General features: G+C 34.1%; 1 protein-coding gene across 4 annotated transcripts in view; it reads left to right on the top strand.

The window, feature by feature from the left end:
* The window catches only part of LOC105203752 (peroxidase), a 192020-nt gene that overhangs the window by 165109 nt on the left and 3172 nt on the right, over positions 1-23739 (top strand). For 2 of the 4 annotated variants that reach the window (XM_039457142.1, XM_039457135.1), the window contains exons 2-16: positions 1508-1696; positions 7282-7358; positions 7581-7674; positions 7792-7983; positions 8073-8269; positions 13744-13996; positions 14829-14974; positions 17231-17472; positions 17765-17897; positions 18222-18349; positions 18420-18529; positions 18814-18906; positions 19069-19238; positions 19354-19462; positions 19837-19930. In XM_039457142.1, the coding sequence (XP_039313076.1) occupies positions 8077-8269; positions 13744-13996; positions 14829-14974; positions 17231-17472; positions 17765-17897; positions 18222-18349; positions 18420-18529; positions 18814-18906; positions 19069-19238; positions 19354-19462; positions 19837-19930 (1671 nt within the window). In that variant the 5' untranslated portion in view covers positions 1508-1696; positions 7282-7358; positions 7581-7674; positions 7792-7983; positions 8073-8076. Of the gene's footprint in view, positions 1-1507; positions 1697-7281; positions 7359-7580; positions 7675-7791; positions 7984-8072; positions 8270-13743; positions 13997-14828; positions 14975-17230; positions 17473-17764; positions 17898-18221; positions 18350-18419; positions 18530-18813; positions 18907-19068; positions 19239-19353; positions 19463-19836; positions 19931-19997; positions 21777-22288; positions 23543-23739 lie in introns of those variants that run through there. The other 2 variants (XM_026131423.2, XM_039457153.1) reach the window with 2 other exon arrangements.

The following is a 23739-nucleotide window of genomic DNA, read 5'->3' as shown; positions in this document are numbered from 1 at the left end:
TATTAACTTTTATCTCAATTTCTCCATTCCGCTCAAAAATACCGAATGCATTATATTTAAATAAGAATGCGTGTACATTGCAACAAATATTATCAAGCTATCAAGCAAAAAAAATATCAAAGAGAATTTTTCCTAAACTACCACGATATTCTGCATGATCTTACCATTTTGTACACTAGAGAATAGTTTTTCTAGAAACTTTTTCTAACAAAAAAATTTCTTTTTTTATGCTGCGTTTTTTATCATTTTTTAATTGTTGTTATAATTTTTCACTAAACTCAAAATTGTAGAAATTATTCTATCCCTATTTCCGACAAAATTTTTACAAAAAATTTGATTTTATTACTTAGAAAACATATGCTCTTACATCAGATATTTGACAATATTTCTTTTTTCAAAATCACAATTTCACACATCCAGACTTATAAAATCCAACCGGCTGAATCCCGAAGTAGTTATCTTGCAATATACATTGAATGATTATTAATCTAATAATCATTCAATGTATATTGCAAGATAAATGCCCTAATAATTACTCGTTTAGTATTAATTACTAATATTTGCAGTAGCATAGACATAAAATTAAAAAATAAAAGATCACGAGAATATAGACTGACATGTAAAAATGCAACTAATAAAGACAAGTCTTATTCATAATTGGATTTTTGTATGATTTTACTTTTTCAAATTCATCAAATTGCGCGCCAAATAAAGTTTTGGCCTTGGAACACATATAAAATAAATAAGAATAGTAATCACGATATTAAATTGATAATTAATTTAATAATAATGATGCAAGCAAGCACCTATTATCCTTTTCGTTCCCATATTGTAAACAAAAAAAAAACACTTGTCTTTAATTAGTTGGGTTTCAAAATATAAATATATTTAAAAATGTGTGTTATATATATCAACAACAAAAATATTTTTTATGAGATATTACCTTTGTTGTTGTTATATATAATCTTACTATATAATCACTAATATTCTATTTTAGTCATATTTTTGATTTCTCTAAAAAGTATAATTTTTGTGTTCAATAGTAAATTTTTAAAAAATAAGAAAAAAATACGGAATTATGCATAGTATACATATGTTTGATTCTGCATGAATAGCATATTAATTTATTTTATAGGAAATATGTGGAAACTGTCATAGTTAAATGCACGATTAATTGCTTCAATTAATGTTCCAAATAATGATAATGTACAAGATCGTTTACCAATTATGTGTTAATTGATCATATTCATTATAACAAGTTTTATAATAAAGTGTTATATGGAAAAAATATTTTGGACTAATTAAAAAGTATTTTGTTACTTTAATATTATAATCACATTGTCAGCTTTTTCGTTCAGAAGCAAATCTCCGATCAGATTTGTAACAATCCGTGCAAATTTGAACGACTGTAATTTAAGACATCAAACTGAGTAGCCCTTAAATCATTCGAACGCGCCACGATAGGCTTGACATAAAAAAGATAATCGTTTGTGTTGGGATGTTACAGATTCGCGATAACGCGGACGCGATCCGCGATAATCGGATTACTGCTGCTGTTGGTAACGGCGCACAGTAACGGGTTGCAATATCAACCTTTCGACTCTTATGCAAACGGAGAGGAGTGCGCCTTGATCCTGGACTCCCGTGGAAGAACCAACGTTTACGACTACACCTATAATTTGCTACGCGGATCGTTGTAAGTGCCCACATTAAGACCAAAATATGAGTCCGCGATAGCGATCTTAATTTAGCGAAAGTCAACGCGAAATCAAGAACTGAAATTCTTCGAAGTGACTGATACAAACTTTCGCAAAGTAAAATCACTGTCTGTGTTTTTTCACATCCCATCAGGTAGGCTGATTTTTAGGAGAGAATGTCTTGTAAAAATTCTACGTTTTTTTCTCACAGAGTTGATATAAATTTTTCTTAATTAATTATTTTAATTATTTTTGAAGTTTATCCTTAAATTCACATAATACGATAAAATTAACAACTTATAAAATAATTTTTTAAGTAGTCGTAGAATAAAACATCACTTTAAAAGAGTGAATATTAAGGTTAGAGGTTTTTGCGGGGAGAATTTTCAGACCTATAGAGTAAAAAGCTAGTGCAATTTTCGAATAACTTTTTACTCTACAAGATTTAGAGAATAGTGATACAACTTTAAACATTTTTTTTATCAAAGCAAAGTATATGAATACAAAATAAAAAAATTTATTTGCACAAACTGGGTTATTGTACTTGTAATAGATTTACGTTCTTGTCAGATTTTACAGATTTTGAATTTAAAAATATTACTGTTTGCAATAAGGGAGGTATCAATGTTTTAAGTATTACAAGTTTTAAAAATACAAAGTTTCTTTGGCATTTTCTTTTAACTTTAAGCGTACTGCATTAAATAATTGAAAATTATATAATCACAATAATCTAGTTTAAAATTATTACCATTATTTATTAATCTATTTTAAATAATCTATTATTCACATCATATTATTTTGGAGAGTGCAAAAAATATTAATTTTGTGCAAAACTTAATCATTAATTTTATTCGCATTATATTAAATTTATAATAATCTCTTCAAAAGACTGTCGAACGTAGTGTTTTCTTTAGGATATTCTAATATTATTAGCAAAAAATATAATTGAAAACAGCTGTAGCAAGTATCTGTCATTCTATCAGTATATCATATAAATGTGATTATTGCCCAAGCTTGTCTGCAGTTATTAATGATCGATTATCGCATCAGCAAAATCCTGTCTTTTAGCGTGTTATCGATTATACGATAGTGCCATAGAAACAGATAAAAATGACATCTTATCAGCTAGAACGTCTACTTTAGTACGACACATTGTAACGCCTAGGAAATGCACGATTAGGAATCACGGTTGCTAACTGCATGGAAGTGCAGCTTACATAACGAGGTAAGTCCTCACCCGGCATTCTCGAGGATTAGAGAAAGCGGGACTTTGGCCGCGCGGTCAGAGCTTTCACTATTATCCTGTTCCCGCAGGACTAACGGATTTTCATGCGATCTTATCAACTTTACTGTTTGACGCCGCACGTATATTGACGAATACTGCGGACGTATTCGACGCAGAGAGTTCCGGGTGTCTACATAAAACTATAAATTACATTGTTTTTTATCGATGATCGTAAAATTCGGACGTTCCCAATTGAGCTTTTAAAAGCGGCCATTGCCAGCCGGAGAATCGGCATTTATGGTATTGAGCCGTAAACGCGTCATGCAACGAGAGTGACCGTTACGTATCGCAGTAAATGCTCGTGCTGTTCCATTCATCGTCTCGTGTAAAGAATTGTATTTGCCGTACGAGGAGCCCCGGTAATAATCCTCACGTTCAGACGCGTAACCGCGCTGAAACCCATGATTAACTGCCGTTCTTCGTGTCCAAAGTAAACCAACGAGACGGTGGCGTTTATCGTTCGAGTGCTCCTGTAAAGTGTTCTTAAGAATCGAAATCAGCTGGGCGACCGAGATATTGGAGAAACGCGGTTACGAATTGCGGCGGCAAATTATTTGAGAGATAGATAATTGAGGAAAAGAAAATTTTTCGAAAGGGAATGGTATGGAATTTGAATGCGAAAACTGAGTTACCTCGTGTCGTCTCACTATACAATGAAAATAAATATCCCAATAATTGGACATGTAACAATACACAGAGCCAAGATTACTGAATTTTCGTAAGAGTTTACGATAAAGTAATTGAATTACATATTTAATTAAAATTTGAAATACAAAATGTTATTGTTAACATACAAAAATATATTAATATTTAAATAAAAATATTTAAATTATTTCAAGAACGAAAAATGTTTGTCAAACATCTAAAGGAAATCAATATCCAAATAATTTAAAATACTTGTTTTTAATGTTCTAAATGCTTGTCCTTATAATGTTACTTCCTCATCAAGTTTGCATAAAAGATTTAAAAGGAATAAATAATAATAAAAATTTTAATTAATCGCATATGTAAAATACCCTTTAATAATCCTTATTTCTATTGATATAAATTAACTTTAGTTTCGGTTTAACATTTTATCTTTTTCTAAGTTCAAAACTTAAAAGAAGATAAAATACGTTAAAAGGAGATTAAAGTTAAGATACATTGATAAAAATTTTTTATTGGCACATTACAAAAAGAATCAAGAAGAAAATTAAATAAATTTTAAATTAATAAGAAAATCATGTTAAAATTTTACAAATATTCAAACGCTATAAACAAATTTATAAAATTAAAAAATTTTTTATAATACTTTAATGTGGCACATACATCTATAAAGGTTACAATTAAATTTTAATTTTATGAAAACAGTAAATACCCGGATATAGACATTCAATCTCCGGCACAATTACCTTAATAAATAATTAATTGCAATTTTTACGAAGTTACGAAATTCGACCTCTCTGAAACGCGCCACTTCGCGTATTTCTGATCATAAACGGTGATATGGACTAAACTCGTATGCTCGCAGGAATCTCACCATCTAATTGAGTCTTTTGAGGCGCGCCGCTAATGAAGTACAAGGCGGTCTCGTTGCGATAAAATCGTTTTAAATGCTTGGATTATCGAAGATTATGGGAATCGAAATAACTTCGCTTTGGCGCTAGAAGAAAACTAATTGGAATTACGCGTCGAGTAATATATTATCGCCGTCCTTAATTCCACGCGGATCATTGACAGTCACAATTGCTTCAACACTATGTCACGTTATTAAGAGATTATTTCTTTTTTTTTTGTATTAAAAACTCATAATTGTGTTCGTTAAAAACTTAATTCTTGTCATAATGGCGTCATTAAGGATTACAATCTTTAAAAGACCTTTACAGATTTCTTGATATTATTCTCTTAATAAATAACTCATTTATGACAAAGTTGAATTTTATTATTAATTTAATGTGTGACAAATGTTTATGTATATAAGTTTCTTGTATCTTTGTACAGTTTATATAAATGCAATTTCTCTTCAAGATTTATCTTAAAGATAAACTTCTTATGTCCATTTGTACCAATATAGTTTAACTTGAATCTTATTTTAACTTACTTTTCATCTTTATCTCACTCTTAAAAGGAAAGTGTAAATTAAGCCGTGATTAAAGTTAATTTATATTGATAGAAATGGAGATTATCAAAGGCAATTTTTTTAATTGTTAACGAAAGAATTGAAACCAATTAATTAAAATTTTAATATAAATGATATCCTACTTTTAAAATTTTTATTATTTGTTTCTTTTAATTTTTATAGAAACAAAATAAATAAATAATAATTTTAACTTTTTTTAATCAATCAGAATTATGCGGTAATTCTAATAAAAAGGAGATATAGTTTAATTTTAGTTGATCACTATAAAAATTTACTGAAACCTCGTACAATGCGTAACATCAGTCTTATAACTGATCATAATCTAAAATATACTGTTAGATGACTTAGAATTTACATTGAATTTTAGAATGAAAAATTCTATTCATAAGCTGAAGCATCATGTATTTTAGTACACTTTAATTTTTCAAATATTTCTGATATTGCACGGCGCACACAAAAATTATACACAGAATTCAATTTTGAATTCCAAGTAAATTTAAATATAGGTCGTCTATATTTAGCGAGTTTAATAGCCAGATAGTTATCCAGTAATCAGGAGTAAACATAGTCAGGCAAGTCGCGTGATCTGCACCGACCGTTTAGGTAGCCGGCGTGGCGTCGCAACGCTGACCGGTTAGCGATGTCATGCAGCTACTTTAAGGTAGAGGTAACACTCGTGGAATGTCAAGCAGGTGCCCGGGGACACGACATAACGAGACGTCGAGTTCGCAATTGCGTCGCGAAACGATACGGCCGATCTGGAGGTCGAAGTAGCGCGTGCTGACGAAAGTGATTATCGACAATGTTTCGAAAGGACCACTCGCGAAGCGAGAAAACAGGGACGAAATACAATGTGCGATAATGATGTCTCGCTAATCATCGGTTTCCACCGAAAATAAAGGAGATGGCACATCGTACGGCACGATAATGGGCCGCCCATAACGACAATGGGGGCAGGCCATTTTCGAACGTCGTGGATACTTCGCGTGCCGCAGCCGCGACGTGATTATTAAACGTGGCGTATTAAAGTACGAATGCCGTGAGCTGTAATGTAATTTATGTATATCAGAAAAAAAGGCTTTGAAGCTGGCGCAATCCACATTTATCACCGGGCGGCGGGGAATGGGGCTGTAGCCGTCGCTCGGACCAGTTATGGTAAGTGCGTCGATGCACGACACCATTATAGAATGCTTTCGTTATTATTACATCGGTTGCGGCACAACAGTCGAGACACTCGACCGCAATTAGACGCGGGAAGCTGCTTCTCTCACGTCTTCCCGATTTTACGTCTCGAGTACGTGACAATTGATAATTCATACTGTTCGGATCAAATTTTTAGAAAGATGACCGCTCGAGTAAACTCCAGCGGTTTCAGTGAGCTAATGGTTGAAAATTGAGTGAATTAAGATCTGGTTATGCTAAATATATGTTCGGTGAATATTAATATGGGATTTCATTATCGATTTCGAAAATCTATCGAGTTCATAATGTAAATGAAAAAAATAATAAACGTGAATTATTGAAATAACGTATTTATTTTGTAACCGTTTAATGCAAATTTTATTTCAAAATTTATATCCAATTTATATTTAATTTATGTCTCATCAAGTTGTGGCAAAAATTTCAAGATAAACTTTTTATTACCTCGATGAATAAGCGAATAAAAAAGTTGATAAAAAAATAGATAAATAGATAAGTAATGATTTTAATTGGCGCCATTATAATGAGCGATTGAAATAAGAATAAAGACAGAAGAATCAAAGGCGGAAGCTGTATGTATAAGAGTGCCGTTGTAGGGGAACGGCAGAACTGCTAGCTCAACCTTCGGCACAGTCACGGGCGGCACGTCAATGCTAGTATATTTCACGACGGAAACAGGATATGAAAGTCAATTCACTCGTTCATAGCAGAGCACGCTTAGGATAGTTTCGAATTACCTTGATACGGAATATCCGCGTATATAGACGCTCTACGTGCGTATACGCGTGATCTACACGAGCGAATTCACGTTTCTCGCAAGGTTTCTTACGAAAGTAGGCTGCAACGTTGAGTAATTAACTTGCATTGGTGAGATGCAGAGGGAAAGGAGAGAAAGAAGGGGGGGAGGGACTGTAAATAATATCTGCACTCGAAGATCGAGCACGTGTCAACTTTCATCCTTATTCTTTCACTATCCGTAGTCCCACCGGAGGTACCCAAACCTGCATCACGTACGACGCCGTAAATCATGCGTACATCGAGGCGAGGAAGCGCATTAGTGAGTATATTAAATTTTATTACAAGAATTAATTGCACCATGTCCATATAATTTATCGTCGACAATGATCAATACGATACCGAAGAATCCGCGCAATGCGTAACGCGTAACATCGGTCGTATAAACCCATAATGGATGCTCGTACGCATGCACGTCTGTCGTATTCGCTATGTTTTGCCTCGCGGCTTTCTCGTTTCGTCGCTCACACGTAATCGCCCGTAGACGTCGCGACACCAAAGTCGGAGATATGGCGACCGGAGGATCTGGCGACGATCGGCGAGCTGCTTCTCGACATTACCACGAATCTCGCACAAACGTAAGTCTTCCCTCTATGACGTTAAACCTGTACAATCTTTCTCTTTCTCTCCCAACTTTCCCCGTTTGAAATCCGATCGCATTTCCTTGATTTTACTTTCTAATCATCGGCGCCTAGATACGGATTGAGCTACGAGGAGATCCAAAGAAGTCTACCATTGATCGACACTTCGAAGACGCTGATCCAGGAGGTATGTCCCGCCTTTCTCAGCAACGTGGAATGCAGACCGGGCAAGTATCGACGATACGATGGCCTCTGCACGAATTTGGAGAATCCAACTTGGGGGGCTACTCTATCGCCTTTTGCTAGGTAATCGCAATTTTTCCGCTTCTCGCACTTTTTTTTGTTATAACACGGAATATGATGCAACGCGAGTATTTCTTCGTTACGTCTTGTAGATTGATGAGCCCTCAATTCGCGGACGGTCTGTCGGCGCCAAGGATATCCGTAACGGGTCGTGATCTACCACTGTCCCGAGTCGTGTCTCGTACCATGCACCCAGACGAAGGTTATCACGATCACGCCGGCACAGTTATGGTGATCGCGTGGGGACAATTCATGGACCACGATTACACTTTGACCGCCACGCCTTTAGGTACATTATATTCTAGAGCGTAATTTTTCTCGTCGCGACATTCATGACAAATTTTTCCGCCGCGAATGTGATGTTAATGTATAGTAATCTTTTGAACTCAATTAATAATATTTTCCCGAAATATCTTATTAATAAAAATACACATAGAAAAAAATTAATATCAAATCAACAATTCATTGTTTCATATATAAGAACAGAAAATTTTGTTGAAAGAATTTAAAATCTTAAACAGACATAATTTGCTGGCATAAAGAAATTTTGTTCCTTCATAAAAGCAAATAATATCTGTTTAAGATTATAAATTTTTTCGAGAAAATTTTATATTCTTGCTTATATATGAAACAATAAATTCTTGATTTGATACTAATTTTTTCTGTATACACGTTTAAATTTATATAATCAAATAAATATATAAGCACTCATCTAAAGTTTATATTATTTTACATGATATATACATAAAATATGTGCAAAATAATGAAAATTAAATAAAAATTTATTGATTTATCTTATGCAACCACATACAAAAACAAAATTAAATTATTTATTTATTTAATTTATTAAATTGTATAATTAAAAATATAAAATCTTCTTGAACAAATTTGATAATCTTAAACAGACATAATTTGGTATCTGTGAAGTTGGCATAGCATTCTGTTAATATGAAAAAAAATACATGAAGTTCCAGTGGCACTTTTCATAATTCCGAAGTTCCTTATAAAAATAACGAAGAATTCTGCATTTTTTACCCTCCAAAAAATAAAAATGAAAAATGTGCTAACTTCGCGAATCTAGCACGACACCTCTTCCTCTAACGTACAAAAAAACAATATTAGTAAATTTGACAAAAGTTTTAGCTAATGCTATCGGCGTTTTATCGGTGATCGCAATTTAAAAAAAAAAATTTACACGATTAACACTTTTTTTGCACTAAAATATTAAACATACCACGACACTAGCAAAAAAAGTGTCGTGCTGCCTATTTATCGCAATTTCAGCGAAAATTCTCGCCAATTCTGATAGAAATATATGCTACACAATCATTTTTAAACATAGTTCTGGCAATTGCATCTTTTAAATAATTTTTTTAATACGAACCACGTCATTTAAACAGTGTCGTACTGCCTAATATAAGAACATTTAATATTATAATTCAATATTAAAAATTAAAATATTGAACGACATATTCCGATGAAGTTGGGCGAAATTCGATGAAGCTCAGCGTAGTCCATGAAATCTGTAAAGTCCAGTGAAATCCAATTAAGTTCAATGAAGTCCGATATAGTCCGATGAAGTCTGGTAAAATCCAATAAAGTCTCACAAAGACCGACAAAGTCCGACGTAGTCCAGTAAAGCATGATAGTTCGCGAAGTCTGATAAAATCCGGTGAAATTCGATAAAGTTTAACGTGGTCCATAAAGTTCGTAAAGTCCGGTGAAATCCAATTAAGTCCAGCGTAGTCCGATGAAGTCTGATGAAATCCAATAAAGTCCCACAAAGATCGATGAAATCCGATGTAGTCCAGTGAAATCCATGACAGTCCGTGAAATCCACAAAGTCCGATGAAATTTGGTGAAATCCGATAAAGTCCAGCGTAGTCCTTGAAGTTTGCAAAGTCCGGTAAAATCCAATAAAATTCGATAAAGTCTGACGTAGTATGATGAAGTCCACGACAGTCCGTGAAGTCCGCGAAGTCGAATAAAATCTTTAAGAGTCCTTGTAGTTCGGTGAAGTCTTGAAGTCATGAATCCGGTGTACACCTATTTTCTGAGTAATTATTCCCTCAAATTAAATGCTAAAATGTATCTTAAAAGCGAAACACTGAAAAGTAAAAATGCTGAAAAGTAAAAATGCTGAAAAGTACAAATGCTGAAAGGTGAAAAATGCTGAAAAATAAAATCATACACGATGAATAAAATGCTAGAAAGTTCAGCATGAGTCATCGGTAACCATACAGTACAACACATTTTAATTTAACAAATTAATTTCTAAAGTTCGAGTACTAATAAAAGATTCAATACTTTATGTTAAAAAGTATTTAGACAAATATTTCAAATTTTGTAAATACTTGTTTGTAAGATTAGAAACTAACTAGTCAAGATCGATTACTTTGAAAGTACATTATATAAAATATTACTTCTTCCAAACCCAATAAAGTCCAACGTAGTCCATGAAATTCGTGAAGTCCATAAAGTCCCATAAAGTCAGGTGAAATCTAATAAATTTCGATAAATTCTGATGAAGTCCAACGTAATCTACAAAATCCGGTAAAATTCAATAAAGTCCGACAAAGACTGAAATCCGATGTAGTCCAATGAAGTTCGACAAAATTCGATGAATCCAACGTAGTCCATAAAATCCATAAAATCTGATAAAATCCAATTAAGTCCGATAAAATCCAACATAGTCCAATGAAACCCATGACAGTCCATAAAGTCTGATAAAGTCCGGTAAAAACCAATAAATTTCGACAAAGTCCGATGAAGTTTAGCGTAAGTCGTAAAGTCTGATGAAATCCAATGAAATCCGACGAAGACTGATAAAGTCCGACGTAGTCCAATAAAGTCCGGTGAAATTCGATGAATCCAGCATAACCTATGAAATCCATAACATCTGGTAAAATCCAATTAAGTCCAATAAAATTCGACGTAGTCCAATAAAACCCATGACAATCCATAAAGTCTGATAAAGTCCAATAAAATCCAATGAAGTCCGACAAATACTAATGAAGTCCGACGTAGTCCGATGAAGTCCGGTGAAATTAAATAAATCCAGCGTAGTCCATGAAAACCATAAAATCTGGTGAAATCCAATTAAATCCGATAAAATCCGACGTAGTCCGATAAAGCCCATCACAGTCTACAAAATCTGATAAAGTCTGGTAAAATACGACGATAAAGTCCGGTGAAATATAACGATAAAGTCCAGCGTAGTCCATACAGTCCGGGGAAATCCAATGAATTTCAAAGTCCCATGAAGTCCGACATAGTACATAAAGTCCGATGAATAAATTTCGAATACTGATAAAGTCCGACGTAGTCCGATGAAGTCCGGTGAAATTCAAGCGTAGTCCATGAAAACCATAAAATCTGGTGAAATCCAATTAAGTCCGATAAAATCCGATGTAATCCGATAAAGCCCATAACAAGCCATGAAGTCCATGAAATCTGATAAAATCCAGTAAAATACAAGGATGTTCGATGAAGTCCAACGTAGTCCATACAGTCCGGTGAAATTTGATGAATCCAACGTAGTTCATGAAATTCATAAAATCTGGTGAAATCCAATTAAATCTGATAAAATCCGGTGAAATCCAATGAATTTCGACGAAGTCCGATGAAGTCCAGCGTAACCCATGAAGTCCGATAAAATCCAATGAAGTCCGACGAATATTGATAAAGTCCGACGTAGTCCGATAAAGTCCGGTAAAATTCAAGCGTAGTCCATGAAAACCATAAAATCTGGTGAAATCCAATTAAGTCCGATAAAATCCGATGTAGTCCGATGAAGCCCATTACAATCCATAAAGTCTGATAAAGTCTGGTGAAATACGATGATGTCCGATGAAGTCCAGCGTAGTCCATACAGTTCGGTGAAATCCAATAAAGTCCCGTAAAATCCAACATAGTCCGATAAAGTCCATGACAATTCATGAAGTTCAAGAAGTCCGATAAAATCTTGTAAAATCCAATGAATTTCGACAAAGTCCAATAAAATCCGATGTAATTCGATGAATTCCGACGTAGTCCGATGAAGTCCATGACAGTCCGTGTAGTCCGGTGAAATCTTGAAGTCAGAAGTCTTGAAGTAAAAAATCTTGAAGTCTTGTAATCCGGTATACACCTATTTTCCGAGTGGTACTCTTGAATAAAAAGCTACCTATTTCTCGCAATGTCCAAGTGTGGTGGTTCGTATATTTAAAAACGTATTTTAAGAAATACAATTGCCAGAACTATTTTTAAAAATAATTGTATAGCATAAAACTCTGCCAAAACTGGCGAGAACTGTCGCTAGAACTACAATAAATAAATAGTACATTTTTTCCAAGTGTCACATGTTTAATATTTTAGTGTAAAAAAATTTAATCGTGTGAATTTTTTAAAAATCGCAATTATCGATAGAACTCCGATAGTACTAACTAGAACTTTTGTCAAATGTACTAATATTTATTGTTTTCTTGTACTGTATAGGATAAAGTGCTAGATTCGCAAAGTTAACACATTTTTTTCATTTTTGTTTTTTTTTTTTGGAGGGAGGAGAATAAAAAATAAGAACTCCTCGTTATTTTTATAAGGAACTTGGGCACTATGAAGAATACTACTAGAACATTATGTAAGTTTTTCATATTAATAAAATATCGTGCCAACTTCACAGATCCCATAATTTGTTTATTAGAAACAAAATTTCTTCAATTTAATTTCGTTTTCTGTTTAAGATTATCAAATTTTTTCAAGTTTTATATTATTGCTTACATATGAAACAACAAGTTGTTGATTTGATGCTAATTTTTTTTCTGTGAAAGAAAACAAATGCAAAGGCTCATCAAGATTACATATTTTCTAAGAAAAATAATAATTATGAAAAAATTTAATTACTAATTTGCTATAGCAAAATTTTCCGTTTTTTTTTCATTCCAACAAAAATCATTTTGTCTAATTTAACAAATAAGGAGAAGTGAATTCTTTAATAAATGGCGATCATTATAATGTATGATTCTAATAGCCAACTGTGATATATAACGAATTTTAGAGAAAGCAACAACAAAAAGCTACGAATAGCTCTTCTGTCAGCTTCATGCCATAATGATTAAAACCCGCTGATTCAATCATGCAACTAGAATAGAAATTAGAAAGCGAGCCTCTCGATCGTCGACGAACTGATTGCTCAAGTTGCGTCGGAGCAACTGTACCGAGATATTTGATACATGCGCATCATAGATCGCTCATAGAACGCCCTTCCATGTTGAACGTTTACCGTATATATCGAAAGGAGGGTAACTACGAGAGAAAGCGAACGATCATTGCTCGGATAAACCGATCACGTGTCCGTGACGTCTTCGAGCGGATGCTCTTCGGCTCGGGATCACTTACCGCAATGTGTCAACCAGCAATTGGCAAACCCATTGACAGACTTATGATCGCGCCATTCTCTGAAATAACTCGCGATACTCCATGCTAATTATCAAATTGTTTTCAAAAGTAAAAATAAATTAGAATTTAAGAATGCAATCCGAACAATCTCACACGTATGCGTATTTCTATGAGAGAGAATAATTCATACTAATGGTGTCGATTTTATCTCGTCTAATACGATTGAGATTGCGACAGCCGAAAAAAACAGTCGGCATTCGTAACGTTCCATTCAATCGTGAATACTGATATTCCCCGCACGCGGAGTATGGATCAAGTGTGCGTGATCGAAACGATATCGCTTTCTGCTATCATTACGTATCTATTCTGCTATCATCGTGTTTGCAGACCCTCTGAACCGAAACGACCCGGAAGAATGCTGTGGTCGGCCGCCACACCTGAAGAATCCTTATTGCAACGAGATCTTTATACCGGAGGACGACTATTTCTACAGACTGTTCAACGTGCAATGCATGGACTTCGTTCGCGCTTTTCCTGCCGTCCGACCTGGTTGCCGCCTTGGCTCCCGAGTACCTTTCAATCTTCTTACGGGTGTATTGGATGGTAATACGGTTTATGGCATCACAGAAGCGTTTGCTAGGTAAATCATAATAATGTGCTTTCAACTTAAATAGTAACATGAAATAATTATTCTCAAATGCTTATGGAATAATTTATCGCACTATCGAACTAATTGGACGAATTGGAAAAGTTGATTTTGCGGTAGATAAACGTACCAATTCATCAAAAATTTTTAAAATTGAATTGAGTTAAAAGAAAAACAAACACTTTGCATATAAACGTATCCAAATTTAGAAAAGAAATGATAAACTATTGCAGTTATTTATACTTTATCAAGGTGTAAAGTAATACAGCATCAAGTACTAGCAGTCACCGGTTGTTCTCTAGGGGTGCGTAAGTCGGTTTTTGCCTTTTATGGATCCCTGCACGTGCACTTGGCGAAGCGAATTTCGTTCCGCTTCAAAACGGTACATACGTGTACCTCTGTTACATCACAGAGGACAATAAATCAGCATTGCGTTGTTCTGCATTTTTCAACACTCGGGCACGTGCTCTCGTGTTCTTCGCACTTTCTACCATGTTCGCATGATGCGATCAAACCTCGCGATTGCTCAATCCTCCTGGACTTCACATTCTCTCGTGTGACATCACAGGCTGCTACATATATCTCTTACGTCTATAAATAATATGTATTCCTTTCTATCTAGATTTTTTTTAAAAAAGTAAAAATACTTGTCCCAATCGTAAATAATTCTGGGAGGCTCTATCGGACTAACTTCCATGAAATCTCAAGTCTTGTCATATAACATAAAACAGAAATATTAAAGAAAATATTAAATATGTTATTATATATCACATGGATATTACGCAGTATTCTCAAGATAATGATATATTTTTATTTCGCTTTTTAGAAAACTTCGAACGGGCTATGGTGGATTATTGCGAATGAATCCAGTCTTTGCAGAATATGGTCTGAAGGATCTATTGCCGCTAAAGTTGGATATACCGGACGAAGGATGTACTCGACCAAACCGATCAATGTACTGCTTCGAAGCTGGTAATTTATATTTTTATGTAGCAAAAACAAACATATTCAAGTATTCTATATTCAATGAACATTTTTTAAACCAATATTACCACTGAAAAAAAAAATTTAATGAAAAAGTAAAATATTTCATTCGATATGTTCAATTAAATATTGAGTTGGTTTAGTTGACATAATTTTTTTACACAAATAAATTATACCTTTTTTTTATACAACTAAATAATTGTTGACCCAATGTTTAGTTGAACGTATCGGATTGAATATTAGTTTTTCAAAAAATTTTTTTCTCAGTGTAGAATTAGATTTAAAAAACGTTACTTTAACATTGAAGTGTTTAAATGAAGATTATTTAATATTAAAATTTAAATATTTTAAAATTTAAACAAAATATTTTGATAGTTTTAAAAGATTCCTTGTAATATATTATATTTTCCCAATTTTTTTCCGTATCATGCATTATTCCATTGTTGCATTCTTGTATATACCTACGTGGTATAACATAGATTACAGTCATGACAAATCAATCGCTTCGCTATTGCTTTAGAAGACTTTCGCAAAGTGATAAACGTAGCTTCAAAACGCAATACAGGGCGCGGACTAATAACTCGACGGTATTCATTTGAATTCACAATGAACGAACAATACACGAGTCAGTCTGGGTCGAGCATAGCCGCACTAATGTAACTATTCTAATTTCTGAAGCTTTTTCTGCGTTCGATAGTACGAGAACAATGGAGCAGTAAGTCACGCTCGTTACTGCCTTTTCGCGGTGCCGTTTATTAAGTGCCTATCGCTCTCTTTCTCCCGAGATGATCGCGCTTGACTGTCCAGATCGATTTTACCTAGCACCCACACGTCTCATTCACCCGTCCAGAAGTCATTTTCCCACGTCAATTCGTCGATCACCCGCGTAACCTTCCAACGATATGTACAGTGAATCCGATCGGTGATTTCGTGAGACAAAACAACTTGATCGCGGCGATAATCGATGTGCACTTATCGCGCGCACCAATTCCATAAATCATCCGAGATACCTGGGACCCGGAGGCCACAGCGTGCTTGAACCATAAATCTCCCGTACGTCAATCGTACGAGCATTCGGCGGCAACATCATTCGTACCCTGTACTTACGTTAATCGCATGTTACGGAAAAATCAATTGCTGCTTGAGATTGGCTGTCATTATTTAAGTTTTTCGGAATTTTGGATGGTATGGTATAATCGACTTAATGCACACTTTTGCTATCACCGGTAGGCACCGTATTGGTATCGCGTGATTATCAGCACGCCAATCGATACGATACGGGTGAGAAAGGGAACGGCTGCGACGCAAGGACGTCGACTTTTAAAGTCATAGAAATATTTAAAAAGAAAATAGAAAAAAAATTGCCCGTGCTGCAATACTTGTTATTTATCTGTTTGTCTGAACAAAGGTTTATGCGGTAACCAATATCAGTAAACATTTTTTTTTTTTACTTTTAAATCCGTACGTCGGCTCATTAAATTAAATTATGTCTATTATTCACATGTGATTAGATAAGATAGATATGAAAATTTCTCTTGTTTCTATCTTTGTTATTAATACAAGAATGCAGCGATACGCCCCGATGGCGAAGGTATTACACTCTTGGAAGCTTTATCATTATTCAGTCATCTCTACTTAAATCATTTGACCTAATTAAAGTTACCCAGTATAATAGCTAATAAATTACTAAATTAACGCTATGTACGATACGTCTAATAAAAATCGTATTGTAATTCATGGGCTCTTTAAATGGAATGGATCGTTGTCATAATGTATTATGCAACGGAACTTAAGAGAATAATAACAAATCAAATCAAGGCTAATACAAATCTATAAATACTTAAATACTCGTACGATAACGCAATTATATTCTTTACTTTCTTATTATCTGTACTTTCCAATTGAATTCCTTATATATTTCCAATATGCACTTTGAATATTAGAATATATTACGAAAATACTCTTTTTACGTTCAAACTCTCGTCAGACTTTTATTTGGCTTATATTTATGCGCATCACAGCCTTTATCTTTTATACTACATAATTCAATGAATCATGACGTATGAAATTTAGGTTTAATATTTAATAAATCTCTTAAGCTGATTAAAGTATATTTAACTACTAGGAAAATTATCAGATTCTTTTCATGAAATCGCGTTATCCATCTTCAAGCCCAAGAACTAATCATCATTTTAGAATCTCTGATAGAATTAATATTGTATGGGTCACTTTTGTTACTTATAGGTGAAATTCGTGTAAACGAACAGCTGGTACTTACCTGTATGCACACTTTGCTGGCGCGAGAGCATAACCGGCTCGCCAAAGCGTTGGCCATCGTGAATCCACACTGGGACGACGAGATTCTCTTCCAGGAAGCTAGGCGCATCGTCATCGCGGAAATCCAACACATCACTTATAACGAGTTCCTCCCGATATTACTCGGCAAAGATGTCATGGAGAAATTCGGACTTCTCCTCGAGAAGGAAGTAAGTTGAACTGATGACACTGAAAGGAAAATTGAAACATGCGTGAATATTTATGCGTAAATGACATGTAAAAAGACATAATTTGTCGCTGTGTAAATGAACATAACTTCGATCGTTAAAATAATTCATTTCTGCACAAATAAAAATTTCTAATAATTGTAGGTTGCTGTAATAAATGAGATTTAACGATATATATCTTCTATTTATTTTTTGCCGTTCGTTGGACAGCCTTTGATAAACGATAATAACAACAGTAACAGCACTGATACGTTAAAATATCAATTTTTTATAGAGATACTGGGATGGATATGATCCGAACATAAATCCAGGCGTAATAGACGCTTTCGCCGCTGCTGCCTTTAGATTCGGTCACTCGCTATTGCCCACGGCTGTAGAACGATGGAGCAAAGCTCACAAATTTATTGGTAAGCGACAATAATAATTGTACTACAAGGTTACATTACGCAAACAGATCATATCAGAAATTATGTGTCTCATAAATTCTCTGAAAATTTTGAAATCTTAGACTAACAGCTTTTCTTCTCTAAAAATAGATACATTTTAAATTCTAAATAAATAATAAAATTTCATTCATTTAAAAAAACAAATTAAATTTTGTTTTTAAAACTGTGTTACTAAAATATTTAATATTATGAAGACACATGTTAACATGATTTTAATCCACTTTTAGAATATTTAATTCGTTTTCTTTCAAATCTAATTTTAAATATCTTTGTTTACGTTTGCAGCTTCAAAGAGACTCTCAGATTTGATAAGACGGCCTTACGATTTGTATAGGGCTGGTGTATTCGACGAATATTTCATGGGCTTGATGAACCAAGTTGCTCAAGCTATGGATGATTCCATAACACAAGAAGTAAAGCAATGATTAATACAAATAAAATGTGCAACTATGCTTTTATTACTACACGGTTTATCCTTTATAGGTAACGAATCATCTGTTCAAAAAAGTGGGAGCAAAATTCGGATTGGATTTGGTATCCTTTAACATGCAACGCGGTCGCGAGTTTGGTATTCCAAGTTACATGGAGTTTAGGTAAGTTATGATGCATTTGTAGTAATAAACTTGTTTAACTAACTGCAGTTAGAGGGATATCTGTGTTCCGCAATAATAATCTTCTAAGTTCCGTTTTATTGTACACTACATACACAAGATAAATGAAACAGTACAGAGGAATGAACAGAAGTAAAGCTGAATGATAATAAAATCAACGAAGAATTTAGTCATCGAGAAAACTCATTTTTTCTAACAATTAGAAAATTCAAATCATCAAAAAAAGTTCTTAATGACCTATAATTTCGTGATTTTGTAAATTCTAGAAAGTACTGCGGCCTGCCCGTAGCGAACACCTTCGAAGAACTGTTCGGTTCCATGCCGAATGAAACTGTCAGACGATACAGCACTATTTTCGAGTAAGTATTACACATCTGTAAAAGCCGGCAGAGCGGAACCTTCGGCGTACCGAAAGGCCAATCGATCAAGTTTTGTATCTCATTATTCAGTCAACGGACCAATCGTACTAAATATAGCGTATTCAAAAATAACGGCTTCATTTTGGTCGCACTCCTTTTCAGACATCCCTCGGACGTCGATTTATGGTCAGGCGGCGTATCCGAAAGACCGCTTCCGGGTAGCATGCTCGGACCAACCTTCGCCTGCCTAATTGCCACGCAGTTCAGTCATTCGCGCCGCGGCGACAGATTCTGGTACGAGCTGCCGAACCAGCCGTCGTCCTTCACTCTCGGTAAGACCCTTTCGAATTCTCTTCCCGGTGGGAGTCGTGTGAATCAAGGACTCGCGACAGCCATTCGATATGTAGCGAAGTGGTACTTTCTAAAATTTTGCTCTCACTTTTCTAGAACAACTGAACGAAATTCGAAAGTCGAAACTGGCCAGATTGATCTGCGACAATACCGATCTTATCGATACGATACAAATCTATCCAATGGTTCTTCCCGATCACGAAATGTAAGTGGATACAATTTATACGGCATAACAATAAGTAACGATTTACTGAATAAAAATATTAAAAAATTTTTAAATAACACGAAATAACATTCTAATTCATGAGTACAGAGATCAAAGAAAAATTATATTCGCAACTATAGTATCATAACTGTTCATTTCATTTAATATGAAGAATCTATAACATGTACTTATTGTTACTATTGATATGTCCTAGATATGATTTATTTATTATTTATTTATTTATTTTAGCTATTATATTAACAATTTTTTTTCCTATGTACTTTACTTCAATTTTTATTTTATCCTAAAAGATTTTTAAAGAAATTGCTTCTTTTTAATGATTAAAATGAATAATGTCTCAATTGTCGTAACAGAAACCCTCGAGTCCCATGTCGCAGTGGTATTCTACCCGGCATCGACTTGTCGAAATGGGCCGAATTCCCGGCGACAGGTCACGCCGCGCAATACGTGAGTAATTTAGCAGACCCGTACGGGCAGTTGGGGAAATAAAGGAGGATCTGTTTCACCAATCTAGATATAAACAGAGTGCCTTTAGGCGAACACCACCACGTAACCAACCGAGCCACGAGCCAAGAAGCCCAACCTTTACTATAACACAAGACCACCCCGTAGGCACGCACGTGTTGAAGTAGAGCAAACAGTTAAACGCGATAAGTCATGTTTAAATTGAACAAATTGATTAAATCACACAGTGCGATGAAGTACAGAGTTGGCCAGTGTCGATTAAATTTGAATCGCCGTTTCGAGCACAATTCATAAATTACGGTCTTGATTTGTAACATCTTTCATAACTCGTAGATGTTGATGCGATCATACCGTTACAATAGTAACCTTCAATTTGGATTGTAGAATACCGACAGATCGATTAATCGAAGATTAACGCGTGTGATATCGACCCTGGATCCTTGACAAAGCTACAGAACACCTTTAGCTTCCACAATAATCCTCAACAGATTGTACATATATATAGCTTCTTCTAGGAAAAATGCATCGTGCGTTATATTTCATTACACTTTCATACAAAAGGTAACAAGAATTTCACACATATAGATTCACTATTCACAATGCTATAGAAAGTCTAGAATCTATCTATCTCTAGAGTCTATCTATGCATCAAGTTACAGTCTAGACGTTGATCTTCTCTTATGTGCGAAAGTTATTTGTGACTATGTAATATTACAGTTTGAATGCGTATGATTGCACAGATTTCACGTAATTGGATTTTCTCTCACATGTGAGAATTCAGAATTTTTCATTATCATATTATTTTGTTCTTCATTATTTAAATATATATATAGCAATTAATATGCTGAAATGTCTGCAACCTACACTTCAACATGCAGATAATTTCATTCAAATAACTAAATGTTTATTGTAAAATCTTGACGTAGTGTATGTCAGTGCTATCCAAGATTTCTAATTGTAGGCACTGGCTTGACACGAGTTGACGTTTATACCTATTATCTTTCTTTTTCTATTTTTTCTATTATTTAGAGAAAGGAAAGCAATAGGCGTGAACACTGACGCACGTCAATGCTCAGAATTATTAATCTTGGATAGCACTGGTCTATGTTACCTCAAATTACATATCATTTACATTGCATTTAATATGCATATAATATTATATTCATTAATATATGTTTTTTATAATGCATTTATAGTACATTTAAAGATTTCTTTCACTGCTTTAATTATTTTACTTTTAATAATATTATGTTTGATCAAGCATTACAATATACTATAACTACAATACACTCTTTGTACATAGCAAATTACAATCAAGTCAAATCATTCTTTGCACCGTCTATCGCCATTTCTTCAACATCGCGAACACCTATAACACTTACATTAGCAGTGCTTAATATCTAGTCCTTTCAATATATTCTTCGTGAAACACTTCTTGATTTTTTGATCGAAAGACATTGAAAATGATCTATTCTATTTTTGTGCCTTTTAAAATACATTTAAAACCCAAATGGCAAATTGACGTTATTTGTCGTTACTTTTACGTCAAAATGACATCTTTGACGACATATTGATGAGAAAATAATGATAAGAAACGTCATCTTGTTACTTGGGAATATACTGTTAAATATAAAAATTTTCTTAATGCGAAGCGCGATTATTTGACTATGTACTCGATTACAGTTACGTATGGTGTATTTCTGTAAGCTGGAATTTTTATAATTTTTTTTATACGGAATACTGCTCGCTATTATACACAAAATTATGTAAGTGCCATCCTTTTAAATATAACACTTCGAACAATAAAACTTTTTATTATTCTGTTTTATACATTTCGCGTGTTCTTTTATGCAGTTTACCCATGAAATCACCCATCAAGAATGAACTCAGTATACTCACAATCAGACATTCGCCAGAAATGCAACCCTCGATGTAGATGTGAAAGTGTTCAGCTCTTTTATTCCTAGAATTTTGTATTTTCTTAGAGTTTTTAAATATATTTCTTTTCTAAAAATTTCTTAAAATTCTTAGGAGGAAAATCTCTTAAATTTTCCGTTTCTATATGCTATATAACACAACTTTGATAAAAAATTAAACGATATATGAAATTCAGTTGAATTTATTGCTCCTCTACATCATTTTGCATTCCTGGTCTACATTCATTCCCCAATACCTAAATAGGTGCCAATAACAGGTAAAGTATCGTGTGCTCGGACATACACAGCTTTCAGATCGCGTTTGTTGACGAATGCGCGATCGTACACTATCATTCTAACTCCACATTTCCCCGCCGACTGCCATGCACCACATCAGTACCTACAATTACCTATTGTACTATAGCGATGGGTGGAGGAGCGCCCGGTGAAACCGGCGATGGTACAGGAGCACGACAGGCAGCAAGCTTATCGAATCTTCTTTGAGAATATTAATGGCATTGCTTCGTATCTGGGCTTCACGAGAAAATAAGCGCAGTGCACCGCGGGGGACAAAAGCGCCTGATCGTAAAAAATCTGCCGCCATATGCATCACTGCTGCGCTTTGAGATACTGACTCAGATGCATCACGAACGTGAAGGTACAGTCAATCGACGTCTTACGTGTACAGCGAAATATATAACGGTATACGTGCGTACATGCCCTATACTTAACGAAGTATTTCTTGACGCTTGATGATTAGACTTGATGATGATAAATGAATATAATAGGAATACTCTTTCATAAAATGTGAAACTTCAAATGACATTTCACGAAATATCGAACTGTGACGCAGTAATGACTGAGCTTGATGATCATCAAAAGTGTTATTTTTCTATTGTTGTTTTATACACTTATTATAGTAATAACTTTATGTAATTTATGTACTGCGTATGAAAGTCTCTTCAGAGAGAATGACAGTTTCCTTTTCAAAAGGTTAACGCAATGTTACCAAGTATGACAGCACGTGTACGTTTGCTTAAAGTGGAATAAAATCTAATATTTATTTGTCAATAGTATACTGACAATCCCACAGTGGGATCGCAAATATATTAATGAAAAATGTATGATATATTTTTATACGATGATTAATTATTATTGCTTCATTATATAATAAGCAAAATGTAAATATTTACACGCAGTAGCTCAGAAATGTGCACGGAGTTGATATCTCTTGCTTCTTACTCGAGTTAAACGAGTCCATGATGATCAAAATGTATATTTTCTGCGCTACTGCGATGTTACCATTTATATTGTACTTTGTACATAATTACAATCGACAAATAAAGTCATTTTAATAAGAATACCATTTTTAGTGAATTTCTATTTATTATATTTTTCTATTTCATTTTTACTTTCAATCTACCGAGCAGAAATTACACACGAGTTAGTAGAGAGAAGCTCATAAAGGTATTACACGTTTAACTGTTGAAATTAGAATTGTTGTATAATATGTATAATGTGTGGCACAATTTATTACACGGTAGTATATAATGCACGGGTACATACAGCTTGATGCTGCGAGAATTATATGCAAGATATGGAACTAAGATATTTATTTACTCCCCTCACTGCTTTCACGAAACATAAATGTAAGTACATCTTATTAACTGTAAGTTTTTCTCATTTCTGACAACAATATAATATGCGAGTCCATCATTTTTACTAATTACCTAGTATAATATCATTATGGCGCATAAAATAATTATATTATATTTTTGAATACTTGCTTCTTATGTAACATTATTGAAATTATATTTTGAATAACGTTTCAATGTAATGTTGTATAATATTAATATAGTATCACTGATTGCTACT

Source organism: Solenopsis invicta, chromosome 1, assembly GCF_016802725.1.
Source record: "Solenopsis invicta isolate M01_SB chromosome 1, UNIL_Sinv_3.0, whole genome shotgun sequence".
NCBI classification, from domain to species: domain Eukaryota; kingdom Metazoa; phylum Arthropoda; class Insecta; order Hymenoptera; family Formicidae; genus Solenopsis; species Solenopsis invicta.
This window is presented reverse-complemented; position numbering and strand designations above follow the sequence as displayed.